The sequence below is a fragment of the Amblyomma mixtum genome, chromosome 4, assembly GCF_055824585.1.
Source record: "Amblyomma mixtum isolate Tamu chromosome 4, ASM5582458v1, whole genome shotgun sequence".
In the NCBI taxonomy this organism is placed as follows: Eukaryota; Metazoa; Arthropoda; class Arachnida; order Ixodida; family Ixodidae; genus Amblyomma; species Amblyomma mixtum.
This window is the reverse complement of record NC_143015.1, coordinates 12,576,551-12,599,991: the sequence shown is the minus strand read 5'-3', so window position 1 is coordinate 12,599,991 and position 23,441 is coordinate 12,576,551. Positions and strand designations below refer to the sequence as shown.

The window sequence follows — 23,441 nt, the reverse complement described above, 5'->3', positions numbered from 1 at the left end:
GATTATTTGACGCGGTACGCTGAGACAACGGCGCTTGCAAACGGAACTGCTGTCGAAGTAGCTACGTTTTTTGTACACAACATCGTGCTGCGTCATGGCGCTCCTGCGGTTATCATTACTGACCGTGGAGCTGCTTTCACAGCCCGCTTGACTCAGGCAGTCCTAGATCTGACCCACACCAGCCATAGGCGTACAACAGCGTACCACCCACAGACAAATGGTTTGGTAGAGCGCCTTAACAGAACCCTGGCCGACATGCTCTCCATGTATGTGGATGTGGAGCATAAAACATGGGACCAAATTCTCCCATACGTAACGTTCGCTTACAATGCGGCCCTGCAAGAGACAACGCGGCTTACGCCCTTCCAGCTTGTCTTCGGTCGTTCAGTTGTTACTTCTTTGGATGCCATGTTGCCCGTCGACCCTCAGTGTGACCTAGAGCCAGATCTTGACGTCGCCACTTTCGTTCAGCGGGCTGAAGAAGCACGTCAACTGGCCAGGCAGCGAATACACCGTCAACAGCACGCCGACGCTGACCGCTACAATCTCGGACGGCGATTTGTTACGTACGAACCAGGCGATCATGTGTGGGTTTGGACACCAGTTCGTCGCCGTGGGTTGTCCGAAAAATTACTGCGCCGATACTTCGGACCTTACCGAGTTCTCCGCCGCATTAGCGACGTGACGTACGAAGTTACACCGGCAACCCCAGACCGCCCTTCGCGCAGACCACCGCATCCGGATGTTGTGCACGTCGTTCGTATGAAGCCGTACCACGACCGTCCTGCTGATTGTACTTGACGCTGAGTGCCGCCGGTTGTGTGTCGTGATAGCTGTGTCTCACTTTCTGTGTCTAACCCATTTTTCCCCTCTGTGAAAGTGGCCCGCATCGAGGCGATGCTGCAGGGGAGGGAGCAATGATACAGCTCAGAAGTGGACGAAGAAGAAGTGCTTCGCCATCTCGCTGCAATGATACAGCTCAGAAGTGGACGAAGAAGAAGTGTTTCGCCATCTCGCTTGTGACGAGGAAGAAGAAGTGGTTCGTCTTCTGGCTGGTGACCGCTCGGCAGACTGGAGCAGTTCTTGTGTCTCTGTGTGCTGTGTAATATTCGTGACAATATCATTGTTATAAATAAGAAACAAGACCGGGCCAAGGACAGACCCCTGGGGTACACCTGATGTCACTGGAAGGCTACCTGAAGAACTATTATTAACGTTAACATACTGTGCACGGTTGTCAAGATAGGCTTTTATAAAGTCAATAAGTATTCAGTTTATTCCAAAGTTATAAAGCTTTTGTATGAGTTTATTGTGTGGCACCTTACCAAAAGCCTTGGCAAAGTCAAAGAACACTGCATCGATTTGGCCTCTGTCATTAATTGCAACAAAAAAGTAATGGCAGGTAATAAACTGTGCGAATTTGGAGAGGCCGCGCCGAAACCCATGCTGGGCATCTGACAATAAGCCGTTTTCCTCCAAATATTGAACTAGTTCTCTACAAATTATGCGTTTCAATAGCTTCGAACTAACTGAACTTAAGGATATGGGGCGGCAATTCGATACCCTTGTACAATCACTGGATTCGGAGTATTTGACGGTCCTTCTTTCGGGGTTAGGACTCCGTTTGTCTCTACGATTTTTTCTCTCGCTTGGTACGAGCGCCACGGGGTTGTCGTTAAGCACTGTTTGCGGCTAGCTTCATGATTACATTATTGCAACTGGTCTGTTACCCTGTTAACCGCATATAAAATTACACCACATGTCCAAAAAGTGTATTTCATTTTAGTTCTGGTGCTTCTAATTTGTTGAATTTAAATAAAATTTTCAACAATTAATACATTTTTTCTAGTTGCAGTCATTCTACTATTCTACTTTTTGTTTTTTCTTTTCTCTCACAACTACTTCATTGGCATACACCACCGTACCTTGACCAATCCCCCGCGTGGGTATGTGACATGCTTCATGATGTGAAGAGGAAGCAGCATAGCACAGCCAAGACAGAGAACAAAAGAAAGAGAAGGTAGAAAACAGAAGGAAGAGAAGAGGAAGCTGAGAAAAAGTCGTCTGATGCCGAGCCGAGAGAGAGAAGGGGAAAAAATAAAGAGAGGAAAGAAAACGAAAGGAAACGAGGGAAAACACTTAAAAAGAAGAAGGCAAATAAGAACCAGAGAGAACAAAGAGGAAGTAGGCAAAGTGGGCACACAAACCTTCTCTCCCTTAATATTTGAACTAAGGCCCAGCCTAGTTTCTAGTCTATTTTCTACTGCAATTTAGTCATAAAATTTTCATTCTATACTGACTTGCAGGCGTATTTTGTAACTTTTATTCGGGGTCGTCCCTCTGTAATTGGTCGTCGCTTACCGATAGCCTTGACAATGGCGGAGGAAATCACTGACAAAAGATAAAGAACGCAGTTTCACAAAACACTGCTGCAGTACTGCCTGTGACGGCGTAGGCGGCTTTAAACGTGTTGTTTACATGTTGTTTCGAACTCTTAAATGTACTTTGACATCATTTCTCCCGTTATTACGCAATATTTTCAACCTTTGTTTTTAATGTGCTACTTTTCCAGAAAGAATGCAAGTACCTACGGTAACAGTACTATTCAAAGAAGGGGTTGTGAAAGATATCAGGAACTATCGTCCTATTTCAGTGCTACCCTTGTTTTCCAATGCTTTAGAAAAAAAAATTAATGAATACCTTTGAAGTTTTTGACAGAAGCCAACAGCCACATGTGCTTACTGGAGCTCAATTTGGTTTCAGAACGTGCAGGTCTACTGAACTAGCATTACTGGAACAAAAAGAGTTTATTTTATTACAGTTTTGAAGAAAGATGCTCGTACTCGGCCTGTTTGTCTACTTCACAAAAGCATTTGACTGTATTAGCCATAAAACTTTACTTGAGAAACTACAAATGTATGCAGTACGTGGTCATTGCTTGAATGTAAGTCATACCAGAGGAGCAGTTGACCGTATGTTTAAATTAGTGATCACTGCTCCGATCTAAACCCGAATGGAAAAAGAGTCTCCCAAGGAAGCAGTCTCTGACCTTTTCTTTTCATTATATATATAAATGTTCTTGTAAATACGTGCACTGAAGTCAAATACATACTATACACGGTTGATGCTAGCATATTTTTTTCAGCCTCGTACTGTGTGTGCCTTAATAATATAGCAAACACTGCTCTTGAAATCATTCGGCAATGGTCTGGTGCGAACCAGTTAGGAGTAAATACTAATAAATCTAAAGCCATACTTTTCAAACTGAAATCAAAACGCGTTGATGTAAGCGCAGATCTTATGTAGAGGGGCAGAAAAATTGAAATAGTAACCAGTACTAAAGTTGTTGGGGTTACTTTTTCGCAAAACTTGCTATGTGATATCTATGTCGATTCCGTTTGCCCTAAACTGTCAAGTGTTGCAGAGGTGCAGTCAAGATGGAGAACAATACTGCCATGCGGCGTAAAAAAACTTCTCTATGATTCTCTTTTTTTCTCCCACCTCTGTTATTTCTTTTTGGTGTGGGGTTCTACCACTGCAAGAAACCTAGAAAAGGTGTTCTTCCTCCAAAAAAAAATACCAAGGCTTACTTTTGGTGTCCCACATCATGCTCATACTAATGACATGTTCCTGCAAGCAGATATTTTATTTATTTATTTACAAAATACTGCGGACACTGAGTCCAAGCAGGGTGGGCGAACAAGTCAATCAAACGGCAAAAAACGCAACAGTTCAAAAAAAAAGAACAACACAATACAGCAATAATTGGTTAAAACTCATGAGACAATGATTTAACTATCTGATTCCAATCTGTTATTGTCCGTGGAAAGAACGAAAACTTGTAAGTGTCTGTTCTAGCGAATATAGGGGTTAGAGAAGTGGGATGGTGTTGACGAGTTTGTCTGGTTGGTGCCGGCGTTAAGTATGATGAGGGATCCAAACCAAGTTTGTCATGTAATTAGCGAGAAATAAATTCTAACCTAAGCTTTCTTCGCCGATGTTCAAGTAGTTCAATTTTATTAATCTCCATTAAAGTGGTTAGGGAGTCAGTCCTTTCATATTTATTAAAAATAAACGTGACGGCTCTTCTCTGTATTCTTTCCAGATTTTTTACGTTAAATTTAGTATACGGGTCCCACACTATGCATGCATATTCCAGTTTAGGTGTAATTATTGAAGAATAACAAAGTAGCTTAATGTTAGAAGGAGCATTTTTTAGTTTATGCCTTAAGCAACACAGTTTTCGAAATGCAGCTGAGCAGATATTGTTTATGTGCAAGTTCCACGATGGGTTGCTACTTATGGTTACTCCTAGGTATTTGTAGTTGGATACTTGTTTAAGAGGGAGAGAGCCTAATTTATATGTGTGGCTATGACGTACGGTTTTTCGGGTTATCGGCATATAAACACATTTATCAGCATTCAAAATCATGCCCCATCGGTCGCACCATTCGAAAACATTGTTCAAAGCTCTGTCCAGGTCACATTGATCTTCCTTATTTGTAACTTCTCGGTATAGAACGCAATCATCAGCGAACAATCGAATATGCATTGTTGGGTTAACAACTGGAACAATATCATTCACATACAAAAGAAAAAGCAGAGGGCCCAAACACTTCCTTGGGGAACACCGGATGAAACTGGAAGAGAGCCCGAACGTCGTCCACCCACTTCAACAAACTGCTTGCGGTCTTTTAAGTATGCAGTAATCCATGTCACTAAAATATCAGGAATGCCAATTTCTTTCATTTTAAAAATTAGTTTATCATGAGGAACTTTATCAAATGCCTTGCTAAAATCCAGAAATATTGCATCGATTTGGCCTTTATTATCTATACAGGAAGCAAATGAATTTATTACTGTAATTAGCTGTGTTACCGTCGAGAATCCTTTTTTGAACCCGTGCTGGAAGCTTGTTAGTACACGATTTTTTTCTAAAAATTCATTCATACAGTGTGCAATTATATGTTCTAATAGCTTACAGCAAGGGGACGTCAATGATATGGGACGGTAGTTCTGCAAGAGAAGACGGTCTCCTTTTTTATAAACGGGAACAATCCGGGCTGTTCTCCAGTCATCGGGTATTTTACCTATTGACACTGAAGCGCGAAAAATTATGACAAGAAATTTAGCCAGAGTTTCGGCATAGCGTCGCAGAAATGCGTTTGGAATGTTGTCAGGGCCACATGATGTTTTGGTTTTTAGGTTCAGCAACATGGAAAAGACACCAGGGTAAGTAATAAAATTCACTTCGGCGGGATAATACACTCGGCTATTGTCGGTACATGTGCTCGGGGCAGAAAATACACTTTGAAAATAACTATTAAAATGCTGAGCAATAAGCCTTTGAAGTTGAAGTTGAAGTTGAAGTTTATTTCTCGCTCTCAGTGGTACAAGTATTACTTACAGTATTACAGTATTACAAGTATTACAGTGGTACAAGTACAAGTATTACTGGGAGAGAGAGGACGCAGGGAAAAAGCTGCTTGAATGCAGCTTGAGAGGCACCCTGCGCCCACACTGCTGAGGCAACATATTGCCTCAGTTGTTAGTTTACAAGACAGCTACAGGTGAGGCACTCGAAAACAATAAATAAAGTATCAACATGAATATAATATCTACAGTGGCACTTAAACATTAGTATCACAATCACAACAAAAAGCGTCATAAATACTCAAAAAACCAAAAGCATCACATCAACCAGGTGTACAACAGCAGAATTCACACGTGTTACAGCTTTAATCACAGTTCGGAACAAGTTGTAATTAAATGTCTTCAAAAAGATACAAAATGGTTTTTAGGCTCTTTACCGTGATGCATTTTAGCGATATGTTGTTATTTTCTAAAATGTTTAGGTATTTCGACAGAATAAAAGATAAAGATTGCATACCGTATTTGGTCCGACAAAGAGGCAGTGACCAAGGAAAATGAGAGCGGGTATCGTAGACGGTTGAATAGCGAGACATTTTTAGAAGTGAGAGAATGGTTTCATTGTTAGTAAAAACCGCAGTTTTGTACATTGATAGCAATCTGAAAGGAAACAAAGAAGTGAACTTTAGAATGCCAAATTTAATGAAGTATGGATGTGTGTGGGTCTGCCTCGATACGTTTGCTATGAATCTAATTGCCCGCTTTTGTACTGTTATTAGTTTGGATATGTTGTGCTGGGTCGTCGTTCCCCAAACTGTGAGACAGTAAGTCAGTGATGGGAGAAAGAATGCTTGATAAATGAGGACCTTTACTCGAGACGGAAGTGTGTCCCTATGTTGGCATCGTATACCGTAGTGTTGTCCACCAAAATTTGTGTGACTGCTTTCTTTTTTTCACTAATATAATTCCAAAACTTACTTGGCTCTGTTTTTATAAAATTTTGAAGGGATGTGTTGAAGAAATAATCTTTTGAATCACGTAACGCACGTGCTAGGTTGTCCAGTAATTCCTTGAGCACATCAGGATCTGCGCGTTTCTTTTTGCGTCGTTTTACCCTTCGCCTCATTTGAATTATATAGCGTGTCATCCATGGTGTCTCATTTCTTTCTTTTTCGTGCCTGTTTGGTACAAAAGTATTGATGCAATACGAACAGATTTTTTTAAAACTGTCCCAGAGTACGCAGACATCGGCGTCATCGAAATCAACAAGGCAAGTTTCCAGATGTTCAATGACAGACGCGTCATTGGCACGCGAATAATCTTTAAAGTAACGTGAAGATAAGGGTTTCTTTTTTGTTTGCCGTGCTAGGGGAAATGAAGCACTAACCAAGTGGTGGTCAGACAGGCCTTGTTCCACAGAAACAGTGAAATTCACAATGTCGCGAGGTACGAAGAGTAAATCTAACAACGAATTCGTGGAACCGACTTTACGGGTTGGTTCCAGAACTATTTGCGTCAGGTTGTGGGTAAGCATTACTTTAAACAATATATTGGCTTGCTTTGTGGAAGCACCGAGACACTCAAGAAGTTCTCAATCAACACCTGGCAAGTTGAAGTCGCCGATCAATAAAAGTTTGCTGTTTTGGTACTGTAAGAGATGATTTTCTAGTTTAGTAAGAAGTCGGTTCCAGAACTAGGGGGTCTATAAAGAGCATATAAAACAAAGTTTTGTCCCCAACAGGAGAGTTTCACGCATAGGCATTCGATATCATGTACGTCATCTTGCAAAACACCTTCAATTTGTTTCTTATTAGGATAGCCACTCCACCACCCCTAGATTCCCTGTCTTTTCGAAATACAGTGTAAGAAGGAGGGAAAACGTCCTCATCATTTACATCACTGTGAAGCCATGTCTCAGTAATCACTGCAACGTGCGGATCATGGTGTAATAGCGCTATTTCAAGCAAGTCTGTCTTATTAACTAAACTACGCGAGTTAATGTTTAGTTAATGTTTATGATACGTGTCTGGAAATTATACCGTTATAGGCTAAGTGTCGCATTTAAGCGTCAATTAAAGTAAAACCTTTTCTTTTTCAAAAACCTATCCAAACTGCAAATAAAAAAATTCTTCCTATAATACGCGTCACCCTGAACAAAGGAAGGTGGTCACTCCTCGTGCCAGTTATTGCACGCAAAAACTGTCCCAGATCCTGCCTATTTTATTTTACTAGCTAAACGATAATGGACTTGATTTACGTTCTACTGCGGTTTGCGAGCTACACCACTTTCTTTGGCATGAATATCAATCGCTTTTTTTGTCACCGCTTTGTCCAGCCACAAACAATACATTTGCAGTGTGTGTGTTTCACGTGTGCCTTTGTATCGCCTTGTGGAGGGGACACGGACTCTTGCCAAGCTGTTTTGCAGCTTTTACAAACGGCCCCCTCCATCTTTTTGACGTAAAGTAAACATCATTTATGTTAATATCAAGATACTGGGGACTGAATATATGATCATTGTGTCCCTAACAGATGCAACTAGCACTATGCGGGCATAACTTCTGCCATCAAAACGTTTTCTGGCGCCCAGAAATGATCCAAGGAAGGAAATGTGATTGAGTAGTGCGGTGCCGTAAGGCACAACGTGAATAGAGCATTTGAGCATGTGAAAACTTCCAGACAAAGGCTATCGGGACAAGATTTTGCACCCATAAAATATAAGCAGCTTCGTCCGCGACTGTCTATTTGTTTCTTCTTATTCCTCGTTTTACCAATTGTGCCGCACTACTCTGAAGCATAAGGGTTGGAAGTGTGTAATGTTCGTGCCGATGCTTTACTATTACTACTAGCCTAAATTCACTATTGAGTAAATTTTCGGCATGCATGAGATGTTAAGCACACCGCTTCCCTAAAATCCTACATCAAGACTTTTGCATCCTGTTTTATAGAAAAAATTCCGTTCTCCTTCCTTGGCCACACTCGCTCGGCGGCAACAATGAGCGGCCGAAACTCGTGGGCATTCCCTTGTCGCGGTGCTTCCTGACTCGGCCGGCAGGCGCTGCTTACTGTCTGCGGCCGCGGTTTACTGCGTGATGTCTGAAAGAAACCATGCAATAAACTTCTTTATCCGAAAAGCGAAAACAAGTGACAGGCAGGACGCTTAGAGTTCGGAATATTTGCCAATAAGGCTCGCCAACTTTGTAGCTTGAGTGTGGGTTTAGTGCCCTGAGCATAAGTTAAATGTGTTATTCAGATATCAATGACAACAGAGTTTAGCGACTGGGCGAGTTTATATACTACGCTCAGATGATGTTGCACGACATCGTTCAGGAACGTGCTTATACTTGTCAGGATGACTTCGTTTTCCTCCGGTATCCTCAACAGGTCTGCGAAAATTACACCGCCGGTCAATACCAGTACCGCAGTGATATTAAATCTGGTTCATTCAGCAACGCGACTCATGTTCTAACGTTTGACACTGAGGAAGCCCTCAAAGCTAAGGTAAGTTCTCCTGAACTTTACGTCTCCTTGCTCTGTGTCTAGCCTGCTTCCTTGGTCACATTCGGCGACATATCTACCCCTAAGAGATATATGACTGAGGGAATTTCGGCATTTGAGTGAATGACATTTATTGTTAGTTGAACCGTCTCCCCACATTTCCACCTGGCCAAACCGCGACTTTCTTTCGCGTTACAAACTTTCACCTTCATTTCGAATCGGCGTGCACCACGGAGCGTGTTGTACCTCTCTCCCATAGTGTTCGCAATGCAAAACAGACAATGACGCGCCGCTGTTTCTGATCACCACCTCGAAGCCTCATATACTGGTTTCGAAGCAACAAGACATTATCTTTGGCCTTATATAAAGGTATTGTAGAGTGGTTTATTGGCACGTTGAAGCGCTGGCAACGAAGACCCGGGCGCAAGTGGTCTAGGAACCAGTGAGCCGAGATCCCGGCACACAAGCGGCAGTTCGCCAGCACGAGCCTTTCACGGGCAGCGCTAGCGCTTCGTCGTCGTTGGTGGCGGTGATGAGCCATCTTCTTCATTCCAACTGCCACGGCGGAAAGAGGGAGCCATCCTGGCGACTCAAGGCGAGGAGACGACGAGATGGCTGTAATAAGGCTTCAAGCGGCTGACATGAACGACGTCGCGACCACGGCGGCGATGGTCCAAAGAAGGCGTCACCGGCTCGATGATATAGTTCACTGGTGACGTACGCTCTAAGATGCGGTAAGGACCAATGTGCTTGGCCGAAAATTTGGACGCAGCCGGAACAGAGAGCCAGACCAATGATCCAGTGTAGAAGTGTGTAGCGGGCGTGTCTTGGTCCGACTCATGTACCGGTGCCCTTGACGTTCGGCGGTGAAGGAGCGAGCCAACTGGCGGCACTGCTCAGCATAGCGGGTAATTTCAGAAAGGGAAGTAAATTCTGAGCTGTCGGGGTTGTAGGGAAGGATTGTGTCCAGCAAACAAATAAAAGAAAGAATGGGGAAAAGCCGGTGGTTGCTTGAGATGCGGTGTTATACGCATAGGTCACGAACGGAAGGACTTGATCCCAATTAGAGCTGTCGGAGCTAATGTACATGGCGATCATGACCCCAGAGGACGGTTGAATCGTTCGGTGAGGCCGTTGGTTTGGGGGTGGTAAGCGGTAGTGGTACGGTGGACTGAGTGGCACGCATCGAGAAGCTCGCGAACAACTCTAGACAAGAAAACACGGCCGCGGTCACTGAGAAGTTCTCGCGGAGCGCAGTGACGCAGGACGAAGTGATGAAGAAGGAAAAAGGCGACGTCGGGAGCAGTAGCCGCAGGTAGGGCAGCGGTCTCAGCATACCAAGTGAGGTGGTCCACGGCGACTATAATCCATCGATTCCCGGCGGTCGTGAAAGGGAGCGGCCCATATAGGTCGATGCCCACACGATCGAAAGGGCGAGCCGGGCACGGTAATGGCTGTAACGGGGCAGTCGATGGTCGAGGTGACGACTTCCGCTGCTGACAGGCTGTGCAGGAGGGAAGGTAGCGACAAACAAAGTTGTACATGCCCCGCCAGTAGTACCTCTGGCGTAGCCGCTGATAGGTTTTTAGCGATCCAGCGTGAGCGCTTTGAGGGTCGGCGTGGGAGTGCGCACAGATCTCAGACCGAAGATGGCGGGGAATCACGAGGAGCCACTTTCGGCCGTCCGGACGATAGTTGCGGCGGTACAGGAGATCGTCGCGGATGGCGAAATGGGAAGCTTGGTGACGAAGGGCCCGAGGGAAGGAGGACGTAGAGTGTGCACGAAGGGCATCGAGCGAGGAAGAAATCCATGGATCCTGGCGTTGTTGATTGGGCATGTCGATAGTAGTGAACGCTGCGAGTAGGGAATCAGATACGAGGGAAGAGGGCGCAGGAGAGGGCAGCGGCGAGCGTGACAAGGCGTCAAAGTCGGAGTGCTTGCGGCCCGACCGGTAGACTACGGTAACATCGAATTCCTGAAGACGAAGTTCCCAGCGGCCAAGGCGTCCGGAGGGATCTTTGAGGGAGGCCAACCGACACAAGGCGTGGTGATCAGTAACGGCGGTGAACGGGCGGCCATATAAGTAAGGGCGGAATTTCGTGAGAGCCGGCACTACGGCCAGACACTCCTTTTCAGTCACTGTGTAGTTCGACTCTGCTTTGGTGAGAGCACGGCTGGCGTACGCAACTGCCTATTCACAAAAACCGGGCTTGCGCTGGGCCAGGACAGCACCGAGGCCAATTCCGGCTGCGTCGGTGTGCACCTCAGTAGGATCACTGGGGTCATAGTGCCGAAGAATAGGGGGTGAAGTAAGAAGGCGACGGAGCGCAGCAAAAGCTTCATCGCAGGCAAAGTCCCACGTAGACAGGTCGGCCGGACCATTGAGGAGTTTCGTAAGGGGCGCGACGATAAAGGCGAAATTAGGGACAAAGCGCCGAAAATAGGAGCAGAGGCCCACAAGTCGGCGCACCTGTATCGTAGAGGTTGGTTTAGGGAAATCAGCCCCAGCTCGGAGTTTGTCAGGATCAGGTAGGACGCCATCTTTGGTTATGAGGTGGCCGAGTATTGTCAGTTGCCGGGCGCCAAAGTGACATTTCTTGAGGTTAAGTTGAAGGCCGGCACTGGTGAGGCAGCTCAATATCTGGCGCAAGCGCTGGAGATGCGTCGGAAAATCGGGCGAAAACACAACATCATCATCCAAGTAGCAGAGACAAATGTTCCACTTGAGGCCGCGCAATATGTTGTCCATCATTCGTTCGAACGTGGCGGGAGCGTTACAGAGACCGAATGGCATTACGGTGAATTCATATAGGCCGTCAGTGGTAACGAATGCCGTTTTAGGACGGTCGGACTCAGACATCGGGACTTGCCAACAGCCGGAACGGAGATCCAAAGAGGAGAAGAATACCGCGCCTTGCAAGCAGTCAAGGGCGTCGTCAATACGGGGTAGCGGGTAGACGTCTTTGCTCGTAATTTTGTTGAGCCGGCGATAATCCACGCAAAATCGTATCGAGCAATCCTTTTTCTTCACCAGGACAACTGGGGATGAACAAGGACTGGCAGATTTATTTATTTATTTATTTATTTATTTATTTATTTATTTATTTATTTATTTATTTATTTATTTATTTATTTATTTATTTATTTATTTATTTATTTATTTATTTATTTATTTATTTATTTATTTATTTATTTATTTATTTATTTATTGATACTGTCAGCCGTAGGCCGCTACAGGGTGGAAACAGATACATATGTAACTTAAGTCACACAGCCACAAGTATGAACAGTGCACAATTCAAAACAGTCAAATTGAAAACGACAATCTTCGCAACACAGCTGTCCTGCACTGCAGATACAGGCCTGAAGTACAAACGCTAGTGGGTAAATATTTTGGTTTACTACGATAAAATAGCAGTAGGGAAACAAAACGTATGAAAAGAAAAACAAAATTACAGGGATGCCTATTCAGGTAAGTGACGGTACAAGCAATTTTCAAATTTGGGGAGATTGTCTATTTGCAGAAAGGCCTGAGGCAGGGAATTCCATTCTGTTATTGTTCTGGGGAAAAAGGAGTATTTAAAACAGTTAATACGGGCCATCATGGGTGTAACCTGGTAACTGTGGGAGCTTCTTACAGGGCGAGACGAACGCTGTTGCAAATAGAGGCTTGTGTTTAAGTTGAAGTGATTATTGCGCAAAACGAAGAAATTTTAGCCTGGCGATCTTCCTTCGTTTCGACAGTGAAGGAAGTTGTCTGAAGGAAGATGGCTGAATAATGCCGCGTTGAAGCATGTTGTCCACTTGCTGAGCGATGAGGCGGCGCTCGGGAAGTGACACACGGTAGGGGCGCTGGCGGAGAGTAGTATGGGTACCGGTTTCAATGTGGTGCTCGACAGTGGTCGCACGGCCTAAAGAAGAGGACTGGTGGTCAAACGATGAGCGAAATTGGTTGAGCCGGGCAAGAATCTGCGCGTGTTGACTGGTCTCGTACATCGGGATGGTGCGACTGCGAAGGTCCACGGTGATGGGGAACGGTGAACGCAGCAACCTCCACCAAATGTAGAGTGGTTTATTGGCACGTTGAAGCGCTGGCAACGAAGACCCGGACGCAAGTCGTCTAGGAAGCAGCGAGGCGAGATCCCGGCACACAAGCGGCAGTTAGCCAGCACGAGCCTTTCACGGGCGGCGCTAGCGCTTCGTCGTCGTTGGTGGCGGTGATGAGCCATCTTCTTCATTCCAGTATAGATATTGGCTCCATTTTTTCTGGAAGGCGATTTGAATATTTATTGCTTAGCCGCCGCGGTGGCTCAGTGGCTATGGTGCTCGGCTGCTGGCCCGAAAGACGCGGGTTCGATCCCGGCCGCGGCGGTTGAATTTCTTTGGAGGAGAAATTCGAGGTCCGTGTACTGTGCGATGTCAGTGCACGTTAAAGAACCCCAGGTGGTCGAAATTTCCGGAGCCCTCCACTACGGCGTCTCTCATAGCCTTAGTCGCTTTGGGACGTTAAACCCCATCAACCAACCTATTTATTGCTTCCAGACAGCGCCCATCTCGTGTTTAGCCATTTCTGCAGATTACTGCAGCTTTGTTGTCACAGTATCCGTATTATGTGAGGAAAATGCTTTCGTTAAGGAAAAGACAAGACGGACTGAAGTTCAAAATGGTGCAAAAGACACACACACGGGAAAAAGGGGATGACAGAAAGGGCGCTCTTTCTGTCATCCCCCTTTTTTCCTCTGCGTGTGTCTTTTGCGCCATTCTGAACTTCAATCATGAACCAACTAGCCCCAAAGCAAGTTCTTCTACGAGATGGACGCTGAAAGAGACAGTATAGCAGGAGGCAGCAGTCTCCTTTAACCCATAGCAATCACATATACCATGTTGTTTTCGGAAGCCTTGAAAATACAGGTATACCTGCGTATAACCGTAGATATATGAAAGAAGTCTTTGTCCTGCAATCTGCTGCTGCTGTTGATGATGATGAGTCGCGTTTATTACCGCATTTTTTTTTTAATTTACAATATTTGCTATACAACGCTTTCTGAATAAGTGTGTGCGCCTATAACCATGCAGACACACTGTGACCAACTGCATCATATTTTGTCCTGAATAACTTGGATCCTACGTCTCTCTGCCTCTGGTCGCTTTATGTTTGTCACGCACGAGGACGTCTATAATGCTGAGAAAAGGCAATTGGAAAATGTGACACCTTTTTCCGGCCCTTGATTGAAATTTGTGACATCAGAAGGAAACGAGCGCAGAGCCAAATGTGAATGATGGTATAGCTTAGCCGCAAGCATCCGCCTTAAAAAATGCATTGCCACACATCAGATTGCAAGCGAAAACGCCTGGTGGTGGCGATAATTCTATAGGTTATATAACCTTCGGTCCCAGTGAAACTATCTTTTCTCTCATCGCAATGCGGTCACTTACAGTATAGACTCACGTAATGGCCGCACGTTTTTTTTCCGTGATCTGGGATGCAAATCGGGGTTGCGGTCATTACACGCTGACAAAGACCACAAAATAATGATTTCCCGTGGTACCTGTCTTTAATTTTGCCAAAACACTTCCCGTCTTCCTTCGCCAAAACTCGTCGGGATTTCGGGCTCGTCCGAGTCAAAACGTCATTCCTCGTCCTCCTCCTCCGAACTCGTTGGGACCTCAGGCTCGTGCTTGCTCCGTATGAAGTCATTCTCCGTGCCGTCCAGCTTGTTGATTATGCCTGTCACCTTGAAGCTTTCTTCCACGGTCTCGAATGAAACCGCGGCCCTCGCTTCGAGTGTTCAGTGGCACACGGCCACAAGGGATGTCTTTTTCAGTCGGACAGTTGGAGTCTACTGGTGGATGGCCGTTGCCATCCACTCGCTGTATGCACGGCGAAATCCGCACTTTAAAGGGCGGTTGACGGAGACGTCCAGCGGCTGAAGCATGCCGGTCGTACCTGCAGGTATGACGGCCAGGTCCATATTAGAACCATCGTCGTACACATTTCTCATCAACACCGAACTTTCGTCCCGAAGCTCTTTTTCCTTTTTCTTTTGCGTACTCAATCACTTTCAACCTTAAGTGAGTGTGTAGCTTACGTACTTCCCCGTCGAGAAAAAAGAAACTTCTGCTCTTGAGCGCAGGCCAAATCAGGGCAGCCATGGGTTCCGATTTCGAGAGTGCACGTGATAGGCCCCGGGCGAGCGAGGTGATGGTAAGGTCCCTAGAAATACTAGGGGCCCTAGTGATGGTAGTAAAGCGAGAAGCGTGAACAGACGGCTGTGGCTGGAAGTGGCTTTGGCTATTCTTGGCTTTTCTTCCCGACGTGCGCAGCGCTTGATTTTTGCGCCCCACCTGGCGGCAGCAAGCGTAAAACATTCCGGATTTCATGCACCGCACAGCAGATGGCACTGCCCAACTTCCTGAAATTCTTGGTGCGGCTTTTGCGCGGGTAACTTTTAAATATATATATTTTTTTAACTTAGGACTGCGGCCATTACTTGTGTGCTGCCTTTGCACAAGTCTATACGGTAAGACGCAAGCTATTTTCAAATTGGCCTCAGATTCCAAAGGTAAAACAACAATAATGATTAAGAAAAATAATCCGACCAGAAAGACTATTTTGCTCTACTGAAATTTGTAGATACCCTTGCGGAGCCCTCGATGTTGTAGTTTTTTGTATCTCTGTGAAATATTGCGAGATATTGCCACTATCCACGAAGACATGCGTGTTGGGGCAGGAATGCATGCTCACTCATCGCGCTCACATTGGCGTCTTTGTATGACGTCTTTACTATGATCGAAAGAAGGAAGGAGAATGGGATTCTTGACAACACAAAACAATTTGAACAAGGGTTGAGGAGAAAGCCGAAGTCTGCCTTTAAAACGCTTCGATAAGAAGACTTGTTTCCGTCTAGGCTCTTCCTATGTTGTACTTCTTTTTGCTCTCGGTGCTACCTTAATCGTTGCGTTTTACATTGTGGCTTTTTCACTGAGTCCTCTAGAGCAGCATTTAGGTTTACATTGTTTACCCTGTACCTAAACTCTTTCTGTCCAGATTAGTTGAGGTGCTCAGTTAAGTCGGCTAAGACTCAGGCGTATATCTCCTAGAATGACATGTGTGATAGTTTATATAACCTGCGAACTATAAAAATCGTAGCACTGTGATGTGGGCGCAAATAAACACATTTAATGTCTGTTATAAGCACTAATTCAGTGGTCTCACAGCAAGCAGGCATTTGGTTTTTGTATTTAGTTGTCACCTTACCGTTCAATACCCTAAGCAGAAGGCCGCTAAAGGCATTTCGAACTAATAATGCGTGATGCAGCAGAAAGGGTTGAAACAGACACTTAGGCAAACACAGGTGACCTAATTGGCTCACACATTTGAAGAGGTTACTGGGTTGCTTATTATATTAAAATATGTGGATCTTTATCAGAAAAGGTAAGTGCGTTATGAGGACTGTTAGCATGTGAATGTGACTGTTTGTTCAGTGTACGGTATTTCTTAAATTACCTACAATAGTAGACATGATGAATAAAATAACCTGGATAATCACTAATAATGCATGGTCAATTCTTTAGTTTTTACCGTTTGAACCAAGCCAGTTGTGTACCAAGCCCTGTGACAAGCCTACTTGAGAGGCTTGTCCAGTTTGTTTAAAGCAACAGAGGCGAGATTTGCTGATAAACCCTTCTTCAAAAATATATGAACAGCCTGGCTTCAATGTTGCTTTGATCTATCCGGCCAGTCATTTATCCTTCTTTTCATGCAGTTGTGCGCCACACACAAAGCCCACGTGAACCTGCCTTTTGGGATCGCGGCCTACGACATTGATGCGGATATCGACCAGACAGCCTCATTGGCATGTCCCACAGTGGAATACAGGGCAAACTACAGCCGTGTGAGACTGCTTCGAAGAATTCGAGACTTCTTTCGGGCTCACTTTGACAACCAAAGCAATCTGGCGGACTGCGACAGCATCGCATAGCTGCCAGCGCGGGCACCCCTCGGCGACACAAACGTGACGAATACAAAGATTACTTGAATAAAACTCCAAGCATAGAATGCATGGCTAATACCTACACCAGCCATTTGTGTGTTCCAATGGTGGTGCTCAGTGTAAGGACATCATTAGTGGCGCAGTGAATTCTCTGCTTGATTTAAGAAATGCTAGCAACGTTGTCATTCTGGGAATTCTTTGTTGAAAGCTCATTTATTTAAAACCACATTTCAAAGTCACCCCTGTGCCTACTAACTAATACGCAGTTTTAAGTGTTCCTTGCTTTTACCTCAAGGTTGACTCTTAAATCTCGAAAAACCAGAAACCAATGTAGGCAGACCTTAACGCAAACGCTTATCAATAAATGAGAGTTTTCGTGCTTCGGGTGATTCTCGCCTGAATGGGCTACGCTTAGCTGGCTTGACTTCATAATTCTAAGTAGTGACCTGTATCTCCGACCAGAGTTGGCAAACGAGAAAGATTATGTCATTTGGTTGCCGTAGAGGGGAAAGAACTACTAAGAGCTCATGCGCAGCCGTATTCTCAAATTTTATGCTGGTTATTTTAGATTGGGACACTGCCACAAAAAGCTGCCCTAGACTGGGATTTATTTATAACTGTGTGTTGAACTGTCATCCGACTCCTGGGATTACATATTTATTCTATATATATATATATATATATATATATATATATATATATATATATATATATATATATATATATATATATATATATATATATGGAGAGAGAGAGAGAGAAGTATATGCTTCGTTAAAGGAAACATATTTATTCAACTCGACGTTTCGATCGGACGACCGATCTTCTTCAGGAGTGATTTTACATTGTTAATGCATCCCCTTTTATAGGGGTGGGCACAGAACAGGTAAGTGGGAAACACAAAGCACATAGCAGAAAAATACGCATACAAAATTATTAGAGGCAGTGCGACCCACACACACACACACAAAAAAAATAGTGCGAGCAACAGGTACTCAGTCAGAAAATACAACGTCCAGATGCGGCCTCTGCTTTGTTAAGCACCACAGGCTTGCTTATTGACAGGCGTGTCCAGCTGGGAGGTGCTCGACAGGTGCGTGGCCATGCAACAACTTTCCTAGATAAATGCGAAAACTTGTTCCTTCTCCTGGCCGCGAGAGCAAAATATGTTTCCTTTAACGAAGCGTATACTTCGCTATATATTCTTATAAGCAGTCTAGTACTTCACGCTTTCGCAACATATATATATATATACCGGGTGTCCCAGCTAACTTGAACCAAGGGTTTAAAAATGAAATATTGGAGTCAGGAGAGTGAAACTACCTGCATATTGGTGATAGGCATTTGGCGCACCACGGGAAATTTTTTGTATCGCAATTACTTAACTAGTAATTAAGATATTTTTTTTAAATTTTTTAATATTGACTTTAGACACTAAATGTGATTCGCAAAGTTGGAGAGCACTTTCAGAAACCCGCATTCCATTATTCGCCATAAAGAAAACCTTACGTGTACCTCTTTTTCCGAGCTCGAAAGAAAGCCCGCGAAATACAAAAAAAATCACGTGACGAGCACATTTGCGCGTCGCGATCGTGCTGCTCTCAACCGTGCTTTCAGTGAACGAAATCAGCTCCGGCCTTTATTCGACGGCCCCGTTGCAGCGGCAGGCCGATATCTTGGCGGGGGTTTTTCGTCCGCGTCAGCTAGTTGGCACCCGGCGACGACGACTTAGTCCCAATCTGATAAGATACTGAGATGGCGAGTCTGCTTTGTCACTCAGAAGCAAAAGAGAAATACAGGGAATAATGTTTCGCCGCGAGGTGTTGGCGGCTGTGTGTTGCAGTTTCCTAATGAGGATTTTGAAAGCTGGAAGCAGCGGTGAAGCACAGTTTGTCGTGTGCTCTTCTTATGCCACTCTCATGCGAGACTGAATCTTTGGTGTAGTGATTACTAGCACTGCAGACATGCCGTTTACAAATGAAGAGAAAGCAGACATGGTTCTGGCTCTAGGTGCATGTCATGGGAACAGAAGGCGCGCTGCAGACCTTATGCAACAATGGCACCCAAGCAGGCGGCCAAGTTCAGTAACGATCCTGCGTGCCTTCGAGACGCTGCGACGGATGGGCAGTTTTACGTCCACACGACACAGAGCACCTGTTTTTGACGAGGACTTCGAGACGCATATTTTATCGCTGTTCGCTCTGGAACCCCAAGCAAGCGTGCGCAGCGTGAGCGAGGATACCGGAGTCTCCAGGTCATCAGTTTGGCGAATACTGCGCAAACACCGCCTGCATCCGTACCACGTACAGCTTCATCAAAATATGTTGCCACGGGACTTCCAAAACAGGACCGATTTTGCTAATTGGATTCTGATAAAGATGCAGGACGACCCGGATTTTTTGAACAAAGTGATATGGAGTGACGAAGCTAGTTTTTCGCGCAATTCACAGGTGAACCTGCACAATGCTCATTACTGGAGCGATTCAAATCCCTACTGGGTTTTACAGACGCAGCACCAGCACCAGTGGTCATTTAGTGTTTGGTGTGGACTTTTCGACGGTAGTTTGATCGGGCCTGTGTTTTTCGACCAGACGCTGACAGCAGATCGCTACACCAATGATATCCTCAGAGGACCCGTTGACGACTTCCTTTCGGATCTACCGCTCGCCAGGGCCACAAATGTGTGGTTTCAACACGATGGCGCCCCCGCGCACAGCAGCGCCAAGGCTCGGACCTGGCTCGACGCAGCGTTCCCGCAGAAATGGATAGGACGACTAGGTCCCGTGAACTGGCCAGCCAGGTCTCCTGATATGACACCTCTGGACTACTTTTTGTGGGGTCATATCAAGGACAAGGTGTACAGCACACCAACTTCCACACCGCAAGACCTTAAAGACAAAATAACGGAAGTCTGTTTAAACATGCCTGAGGCTGTCATACGAAATGCAACGGCTGATTTGGTTACAAGATGCCATAGCTGTATCGTCGCACAAGGTGACATATTCGAGCACATTTTATAATTGGTAAGAAACCGAAATGAAATGGAGTCAGGACAACCGCATGCCACGGCTGTCATCGCCGCACAGCCAAGCCATAAACCGCCACTTTTATTTTCTTTGCAACTGGCAAATAAAACTCCTCTCATTTGAAAACTTCGAGCTTGGCAGTCTTTATCGCGACTGCAAAGCGCAGCGCACTCGCTGCAATTTACACCGTCACGCGCGAACTGGCTGACACGGCCGAAGAAACCACCACCAAGATATCGGCCTGCCTCTGAAACGGGGCCGCCGAATGAATACCGGAGCTGATTTCGTTCACTGAAAGCACGGTTGAGAGCAGCACGATCGCGGCGCGCGAATGCGCTCGTCACGTGGTTTTTTTTGTATTTCGCGGGCTTTCTTTCGAGCTCGAAAAAAGAGGTACACGTAAGGTTTTCTTTATGGCGAATAATGGAATGGGGGTTTCTGAAAGTGCTCTCCAACTTTGCGAATCACACTTAGTGTCTAAAGTCAATATTAAAAATTTAAAAAAAATTATTTTAATTACTAGTTAAGTAATTGCAATACAAAAAATTTCCTGTGGTGCGCCAAATGCCTGTCACCAATATGCAGGTAGTTTCACTCTCCTGACCCCAATATTTCATTTTTAAACCCTTGGTTCAAGTTAGCTGGGACACCCGGTATATATATATATATATATATATATATATATATATATATATATATATATATATATATATATATATATATATATATATACGCTGACTAATCCTCTTATCTGAGTTTTTCAGGTCCTACAGCGCCTCGCCCCCGTCGCAGCCCCTTCAAAGCCTTTGTTCATTACACACCACCCGGATATACGTTTTTCCACTATTGCAGCTTAAAGAATCAAGGTTCACCTCCCTCCCCTTCCTGACACGCATCCCCTCTCACACCACTTTCCTTCCCCACCCCCGGGGCCTTCCTCCTCGGAGCGAAGGCCCTATTTAATCCCTGCCAATGATGAACGCTTTGCCCAGACGAAGACAAGTCCCCTTGTCGAAACGTTGGCTCAAGCAACCTGAGGTTTTCCCCTCCCTTGTTCATTTTGTGATCGCCAAGGACCATCTACCACACCCTCTCTCTACCATGGACTCTCAAGGTTAGGTTATTTGTAAACATAAAATACCCCCAAAAGCAGAAGGTTTGACAGCCGTCGCCGTAGCTCAGAGGTAGAGCACCGGACGCGTAATTCAGAGGTCGTGGGTTCGGATCCCACCGGCGGCATGTGGTTGTTTTTTCTTCTGCTTTTCGAATCAATTAGCTTTAATCGACAACATATTCAGTAATATTCTTATTTCATCAACACCGCGAAAAAAAATTAAAAGATCCTGTGCTCTTTGGTTTCTGTGGCTGTTGGCTTCTCTCATATTTATAACGAGCCCCTCATTCCCCTTCCCTTGTTTGCTTAATTGCTTAGCGAGGGTCTCTGTTCTGGCAGCCTTGACGCCATAGGAAGCATAAGAGGGTTCACACACAGCTTCCACCCTCGCCGTTCGATGGCGTTCTACGTTACACCAGTGGTAACTCAGGACTTTCCACGTCCGCCGCTTCCGCGTCCGCCGTTCCGCGTCCGCCCGTGCTCAGCTTGAGTCATCGCCCTTCAGTGCGCTCCCTTGTACGTACCTGGGGCTGCTGCCGCTACTGTGGTCGTCTCAGAGGACACTGACGTTCCGCCTTTTTCTTCAGTGCTGGTGCCTTTTTCTTGTGCTGCTCTCTCCGACGCAACTGTCACATATACGCCCTCCTTACAATGCGCTGACCAGAAATCTGTTTTGCTGCCTCCGTGTTGACAACTATTCGTGGCTCAAGCGCTATTTATGGGTGCAACCCGTTCTCCTGCCCTACCATTTTGCTCTGTGCCCAATCGCTTGGTAGCGTTGCCGTGCTCGATCCCGCCTCAGCATACCCCCTCGTCGATAGCACGGCCTGCCTTCACTTCAGCGCCATTAAGCCTGTTCCCATCGCCAATCCGTCTCCTCTCGATGTTTTAGAGCGCAGCTCTTTGGCGTCCGTTCCTGGGTTTCGCGTCGTCGTCGGCGTTGTCGTCGGCCTCGTAACCAGCTCCGCCCCCCTTTCATCCCCCCAGCGCTAGCAGCGACCGGCTGATACCGCTGGATGCCGCTGACGCCGCTAGAGAGTCAAGATAACGTGACTGCATAGAACACCGTCGCCGCCATGCAGAAAGAGGAGGAAAGGGTCCCCCCCCCCCCCTGTTCTTGTGTGGCGGATAGGGTGCTCTTCAGTTGCCGACGCGCCGGTTATTTCATGTAGGCCCCGGCACGTCGACGAATACGTGACCACCTTCCCACGGCTAGACCTGGTTCTTAGCGCTGCGGAAGCGAGGGTATCATATTGTTTGTGTCGGCATCGGCGGCGTTGTCCCTGAAACCAACTCCGCAGCTGGGGTTGACTCACTATCGAAAAGGGGAAACAGCTTATTTGCTGCGCTCAAATTTCGCATTAGGAAGTAACGTAATCGTCGGTAATTTTTTTTCACTGTTCCGTCGACGCTGCCCTGGCGCCTACCCAACGGGCCAAACTTGTTGCCGTCCTGCATCGTTTCGCAGCTTCGTTTGAATACCAGCAAATTTCCTTGGGCCGCGCAACCACCGTTGCCCACTATATTGACAATGGCACACATGCCTCTTTGCGCCAACGTCCGTACCGCGTGTCAGCCTCGAGCGCCGCATCATTGACGAACAGGGGACCGATATGCTCAAGCACCCCGTGATACAGCCGTCGCAAAGCCCGTGGGCATCACCGGTGGTCCTTGTCAAGAAAAAAGACGGTTTCATCAGGTTCTGTGTTCACCACCGTCGCCTTAACAAGATTACACGCAAGGACGTTTACCATCTCCCTCGTATCGACGACGCCTTCGAGTGCCTGCAGGGCCTTGAGTTCTTCTCTTCATCGGACTTGCGCTCTGGTTACTGGCAGGTGCCGATGGCAGAGGACGATCGCCCAAAGACTGAATTCATCACACCCGACGGGCTCTATGAATTTAATCTCATGTCCTTCGGCCTCTTCAATGTCCCTGCAACATTCGAGCTCATGGCGGACAACCTACTCCGCGGACTTAAATGGCACATATGCCTTTGTTACCTAGATGACGTTGTGATCTCACCGGATTTTTCGTCTCACCTCCAGTGCCTTGAAACTGTTCTTCGCTGCCTGGCCGACGGTCGCCTCCAACTGAATTTAAAAAATTGCCGCTTCGGAGCTCGGCTGTTCACCATTTTCGGACATGTCGTGTCCAAGGATGGCATTCTCCTGGGCCCGGAAAAGTTGCGAGCTGTAGCAGAATTTCCGAAACCCACTTCTGTAAAAGAGCTCCGCAGCTTCGTCGGCCGCTTCTCATACTTCCGCCGCTTTTTCCGCAACTTCGCCACTATCATCGACCATCTGACCAAGCTCCTTTCCGGCCACAACCTTTCAGCCTGGTTGCCAGCCTGTGATGAAGCCTTTACGACACTCCGTCGCCTCCTGACTACTCCGCCAATTCTGCGTCATTTCAACCCTCGTTCTCCGACGGAACTC

General features: G+C 46.0%; 1 protein-coding gene across 1 annotated transcript in view; it reads left to right on the top strand.

Annotated features, from left to right (window-relative positions):
* LOC149345724 (uncharacterized) overlaps window positions 1-16,851 on the top strand; it is a 48,794-nt gene extending 31,943 nt beyond the window's left edge. Inside the window, exons 2-3 of the mRNA XM_089541187.1 lie at window positions 8,755-8,871; window positions 16,636-16,851. Coding sequence (XP_089397313.1) covers window positions 8,755-8,871; window positions 16,636-16,851 — 333 coding nt within the window. The remainder of the gene's footprint in view (window positions 1-8,754; window positions 8,872-16,635) is intronic.
* Window positions 16,852-23,441: the final 6,590 nt, after the last annotated feature.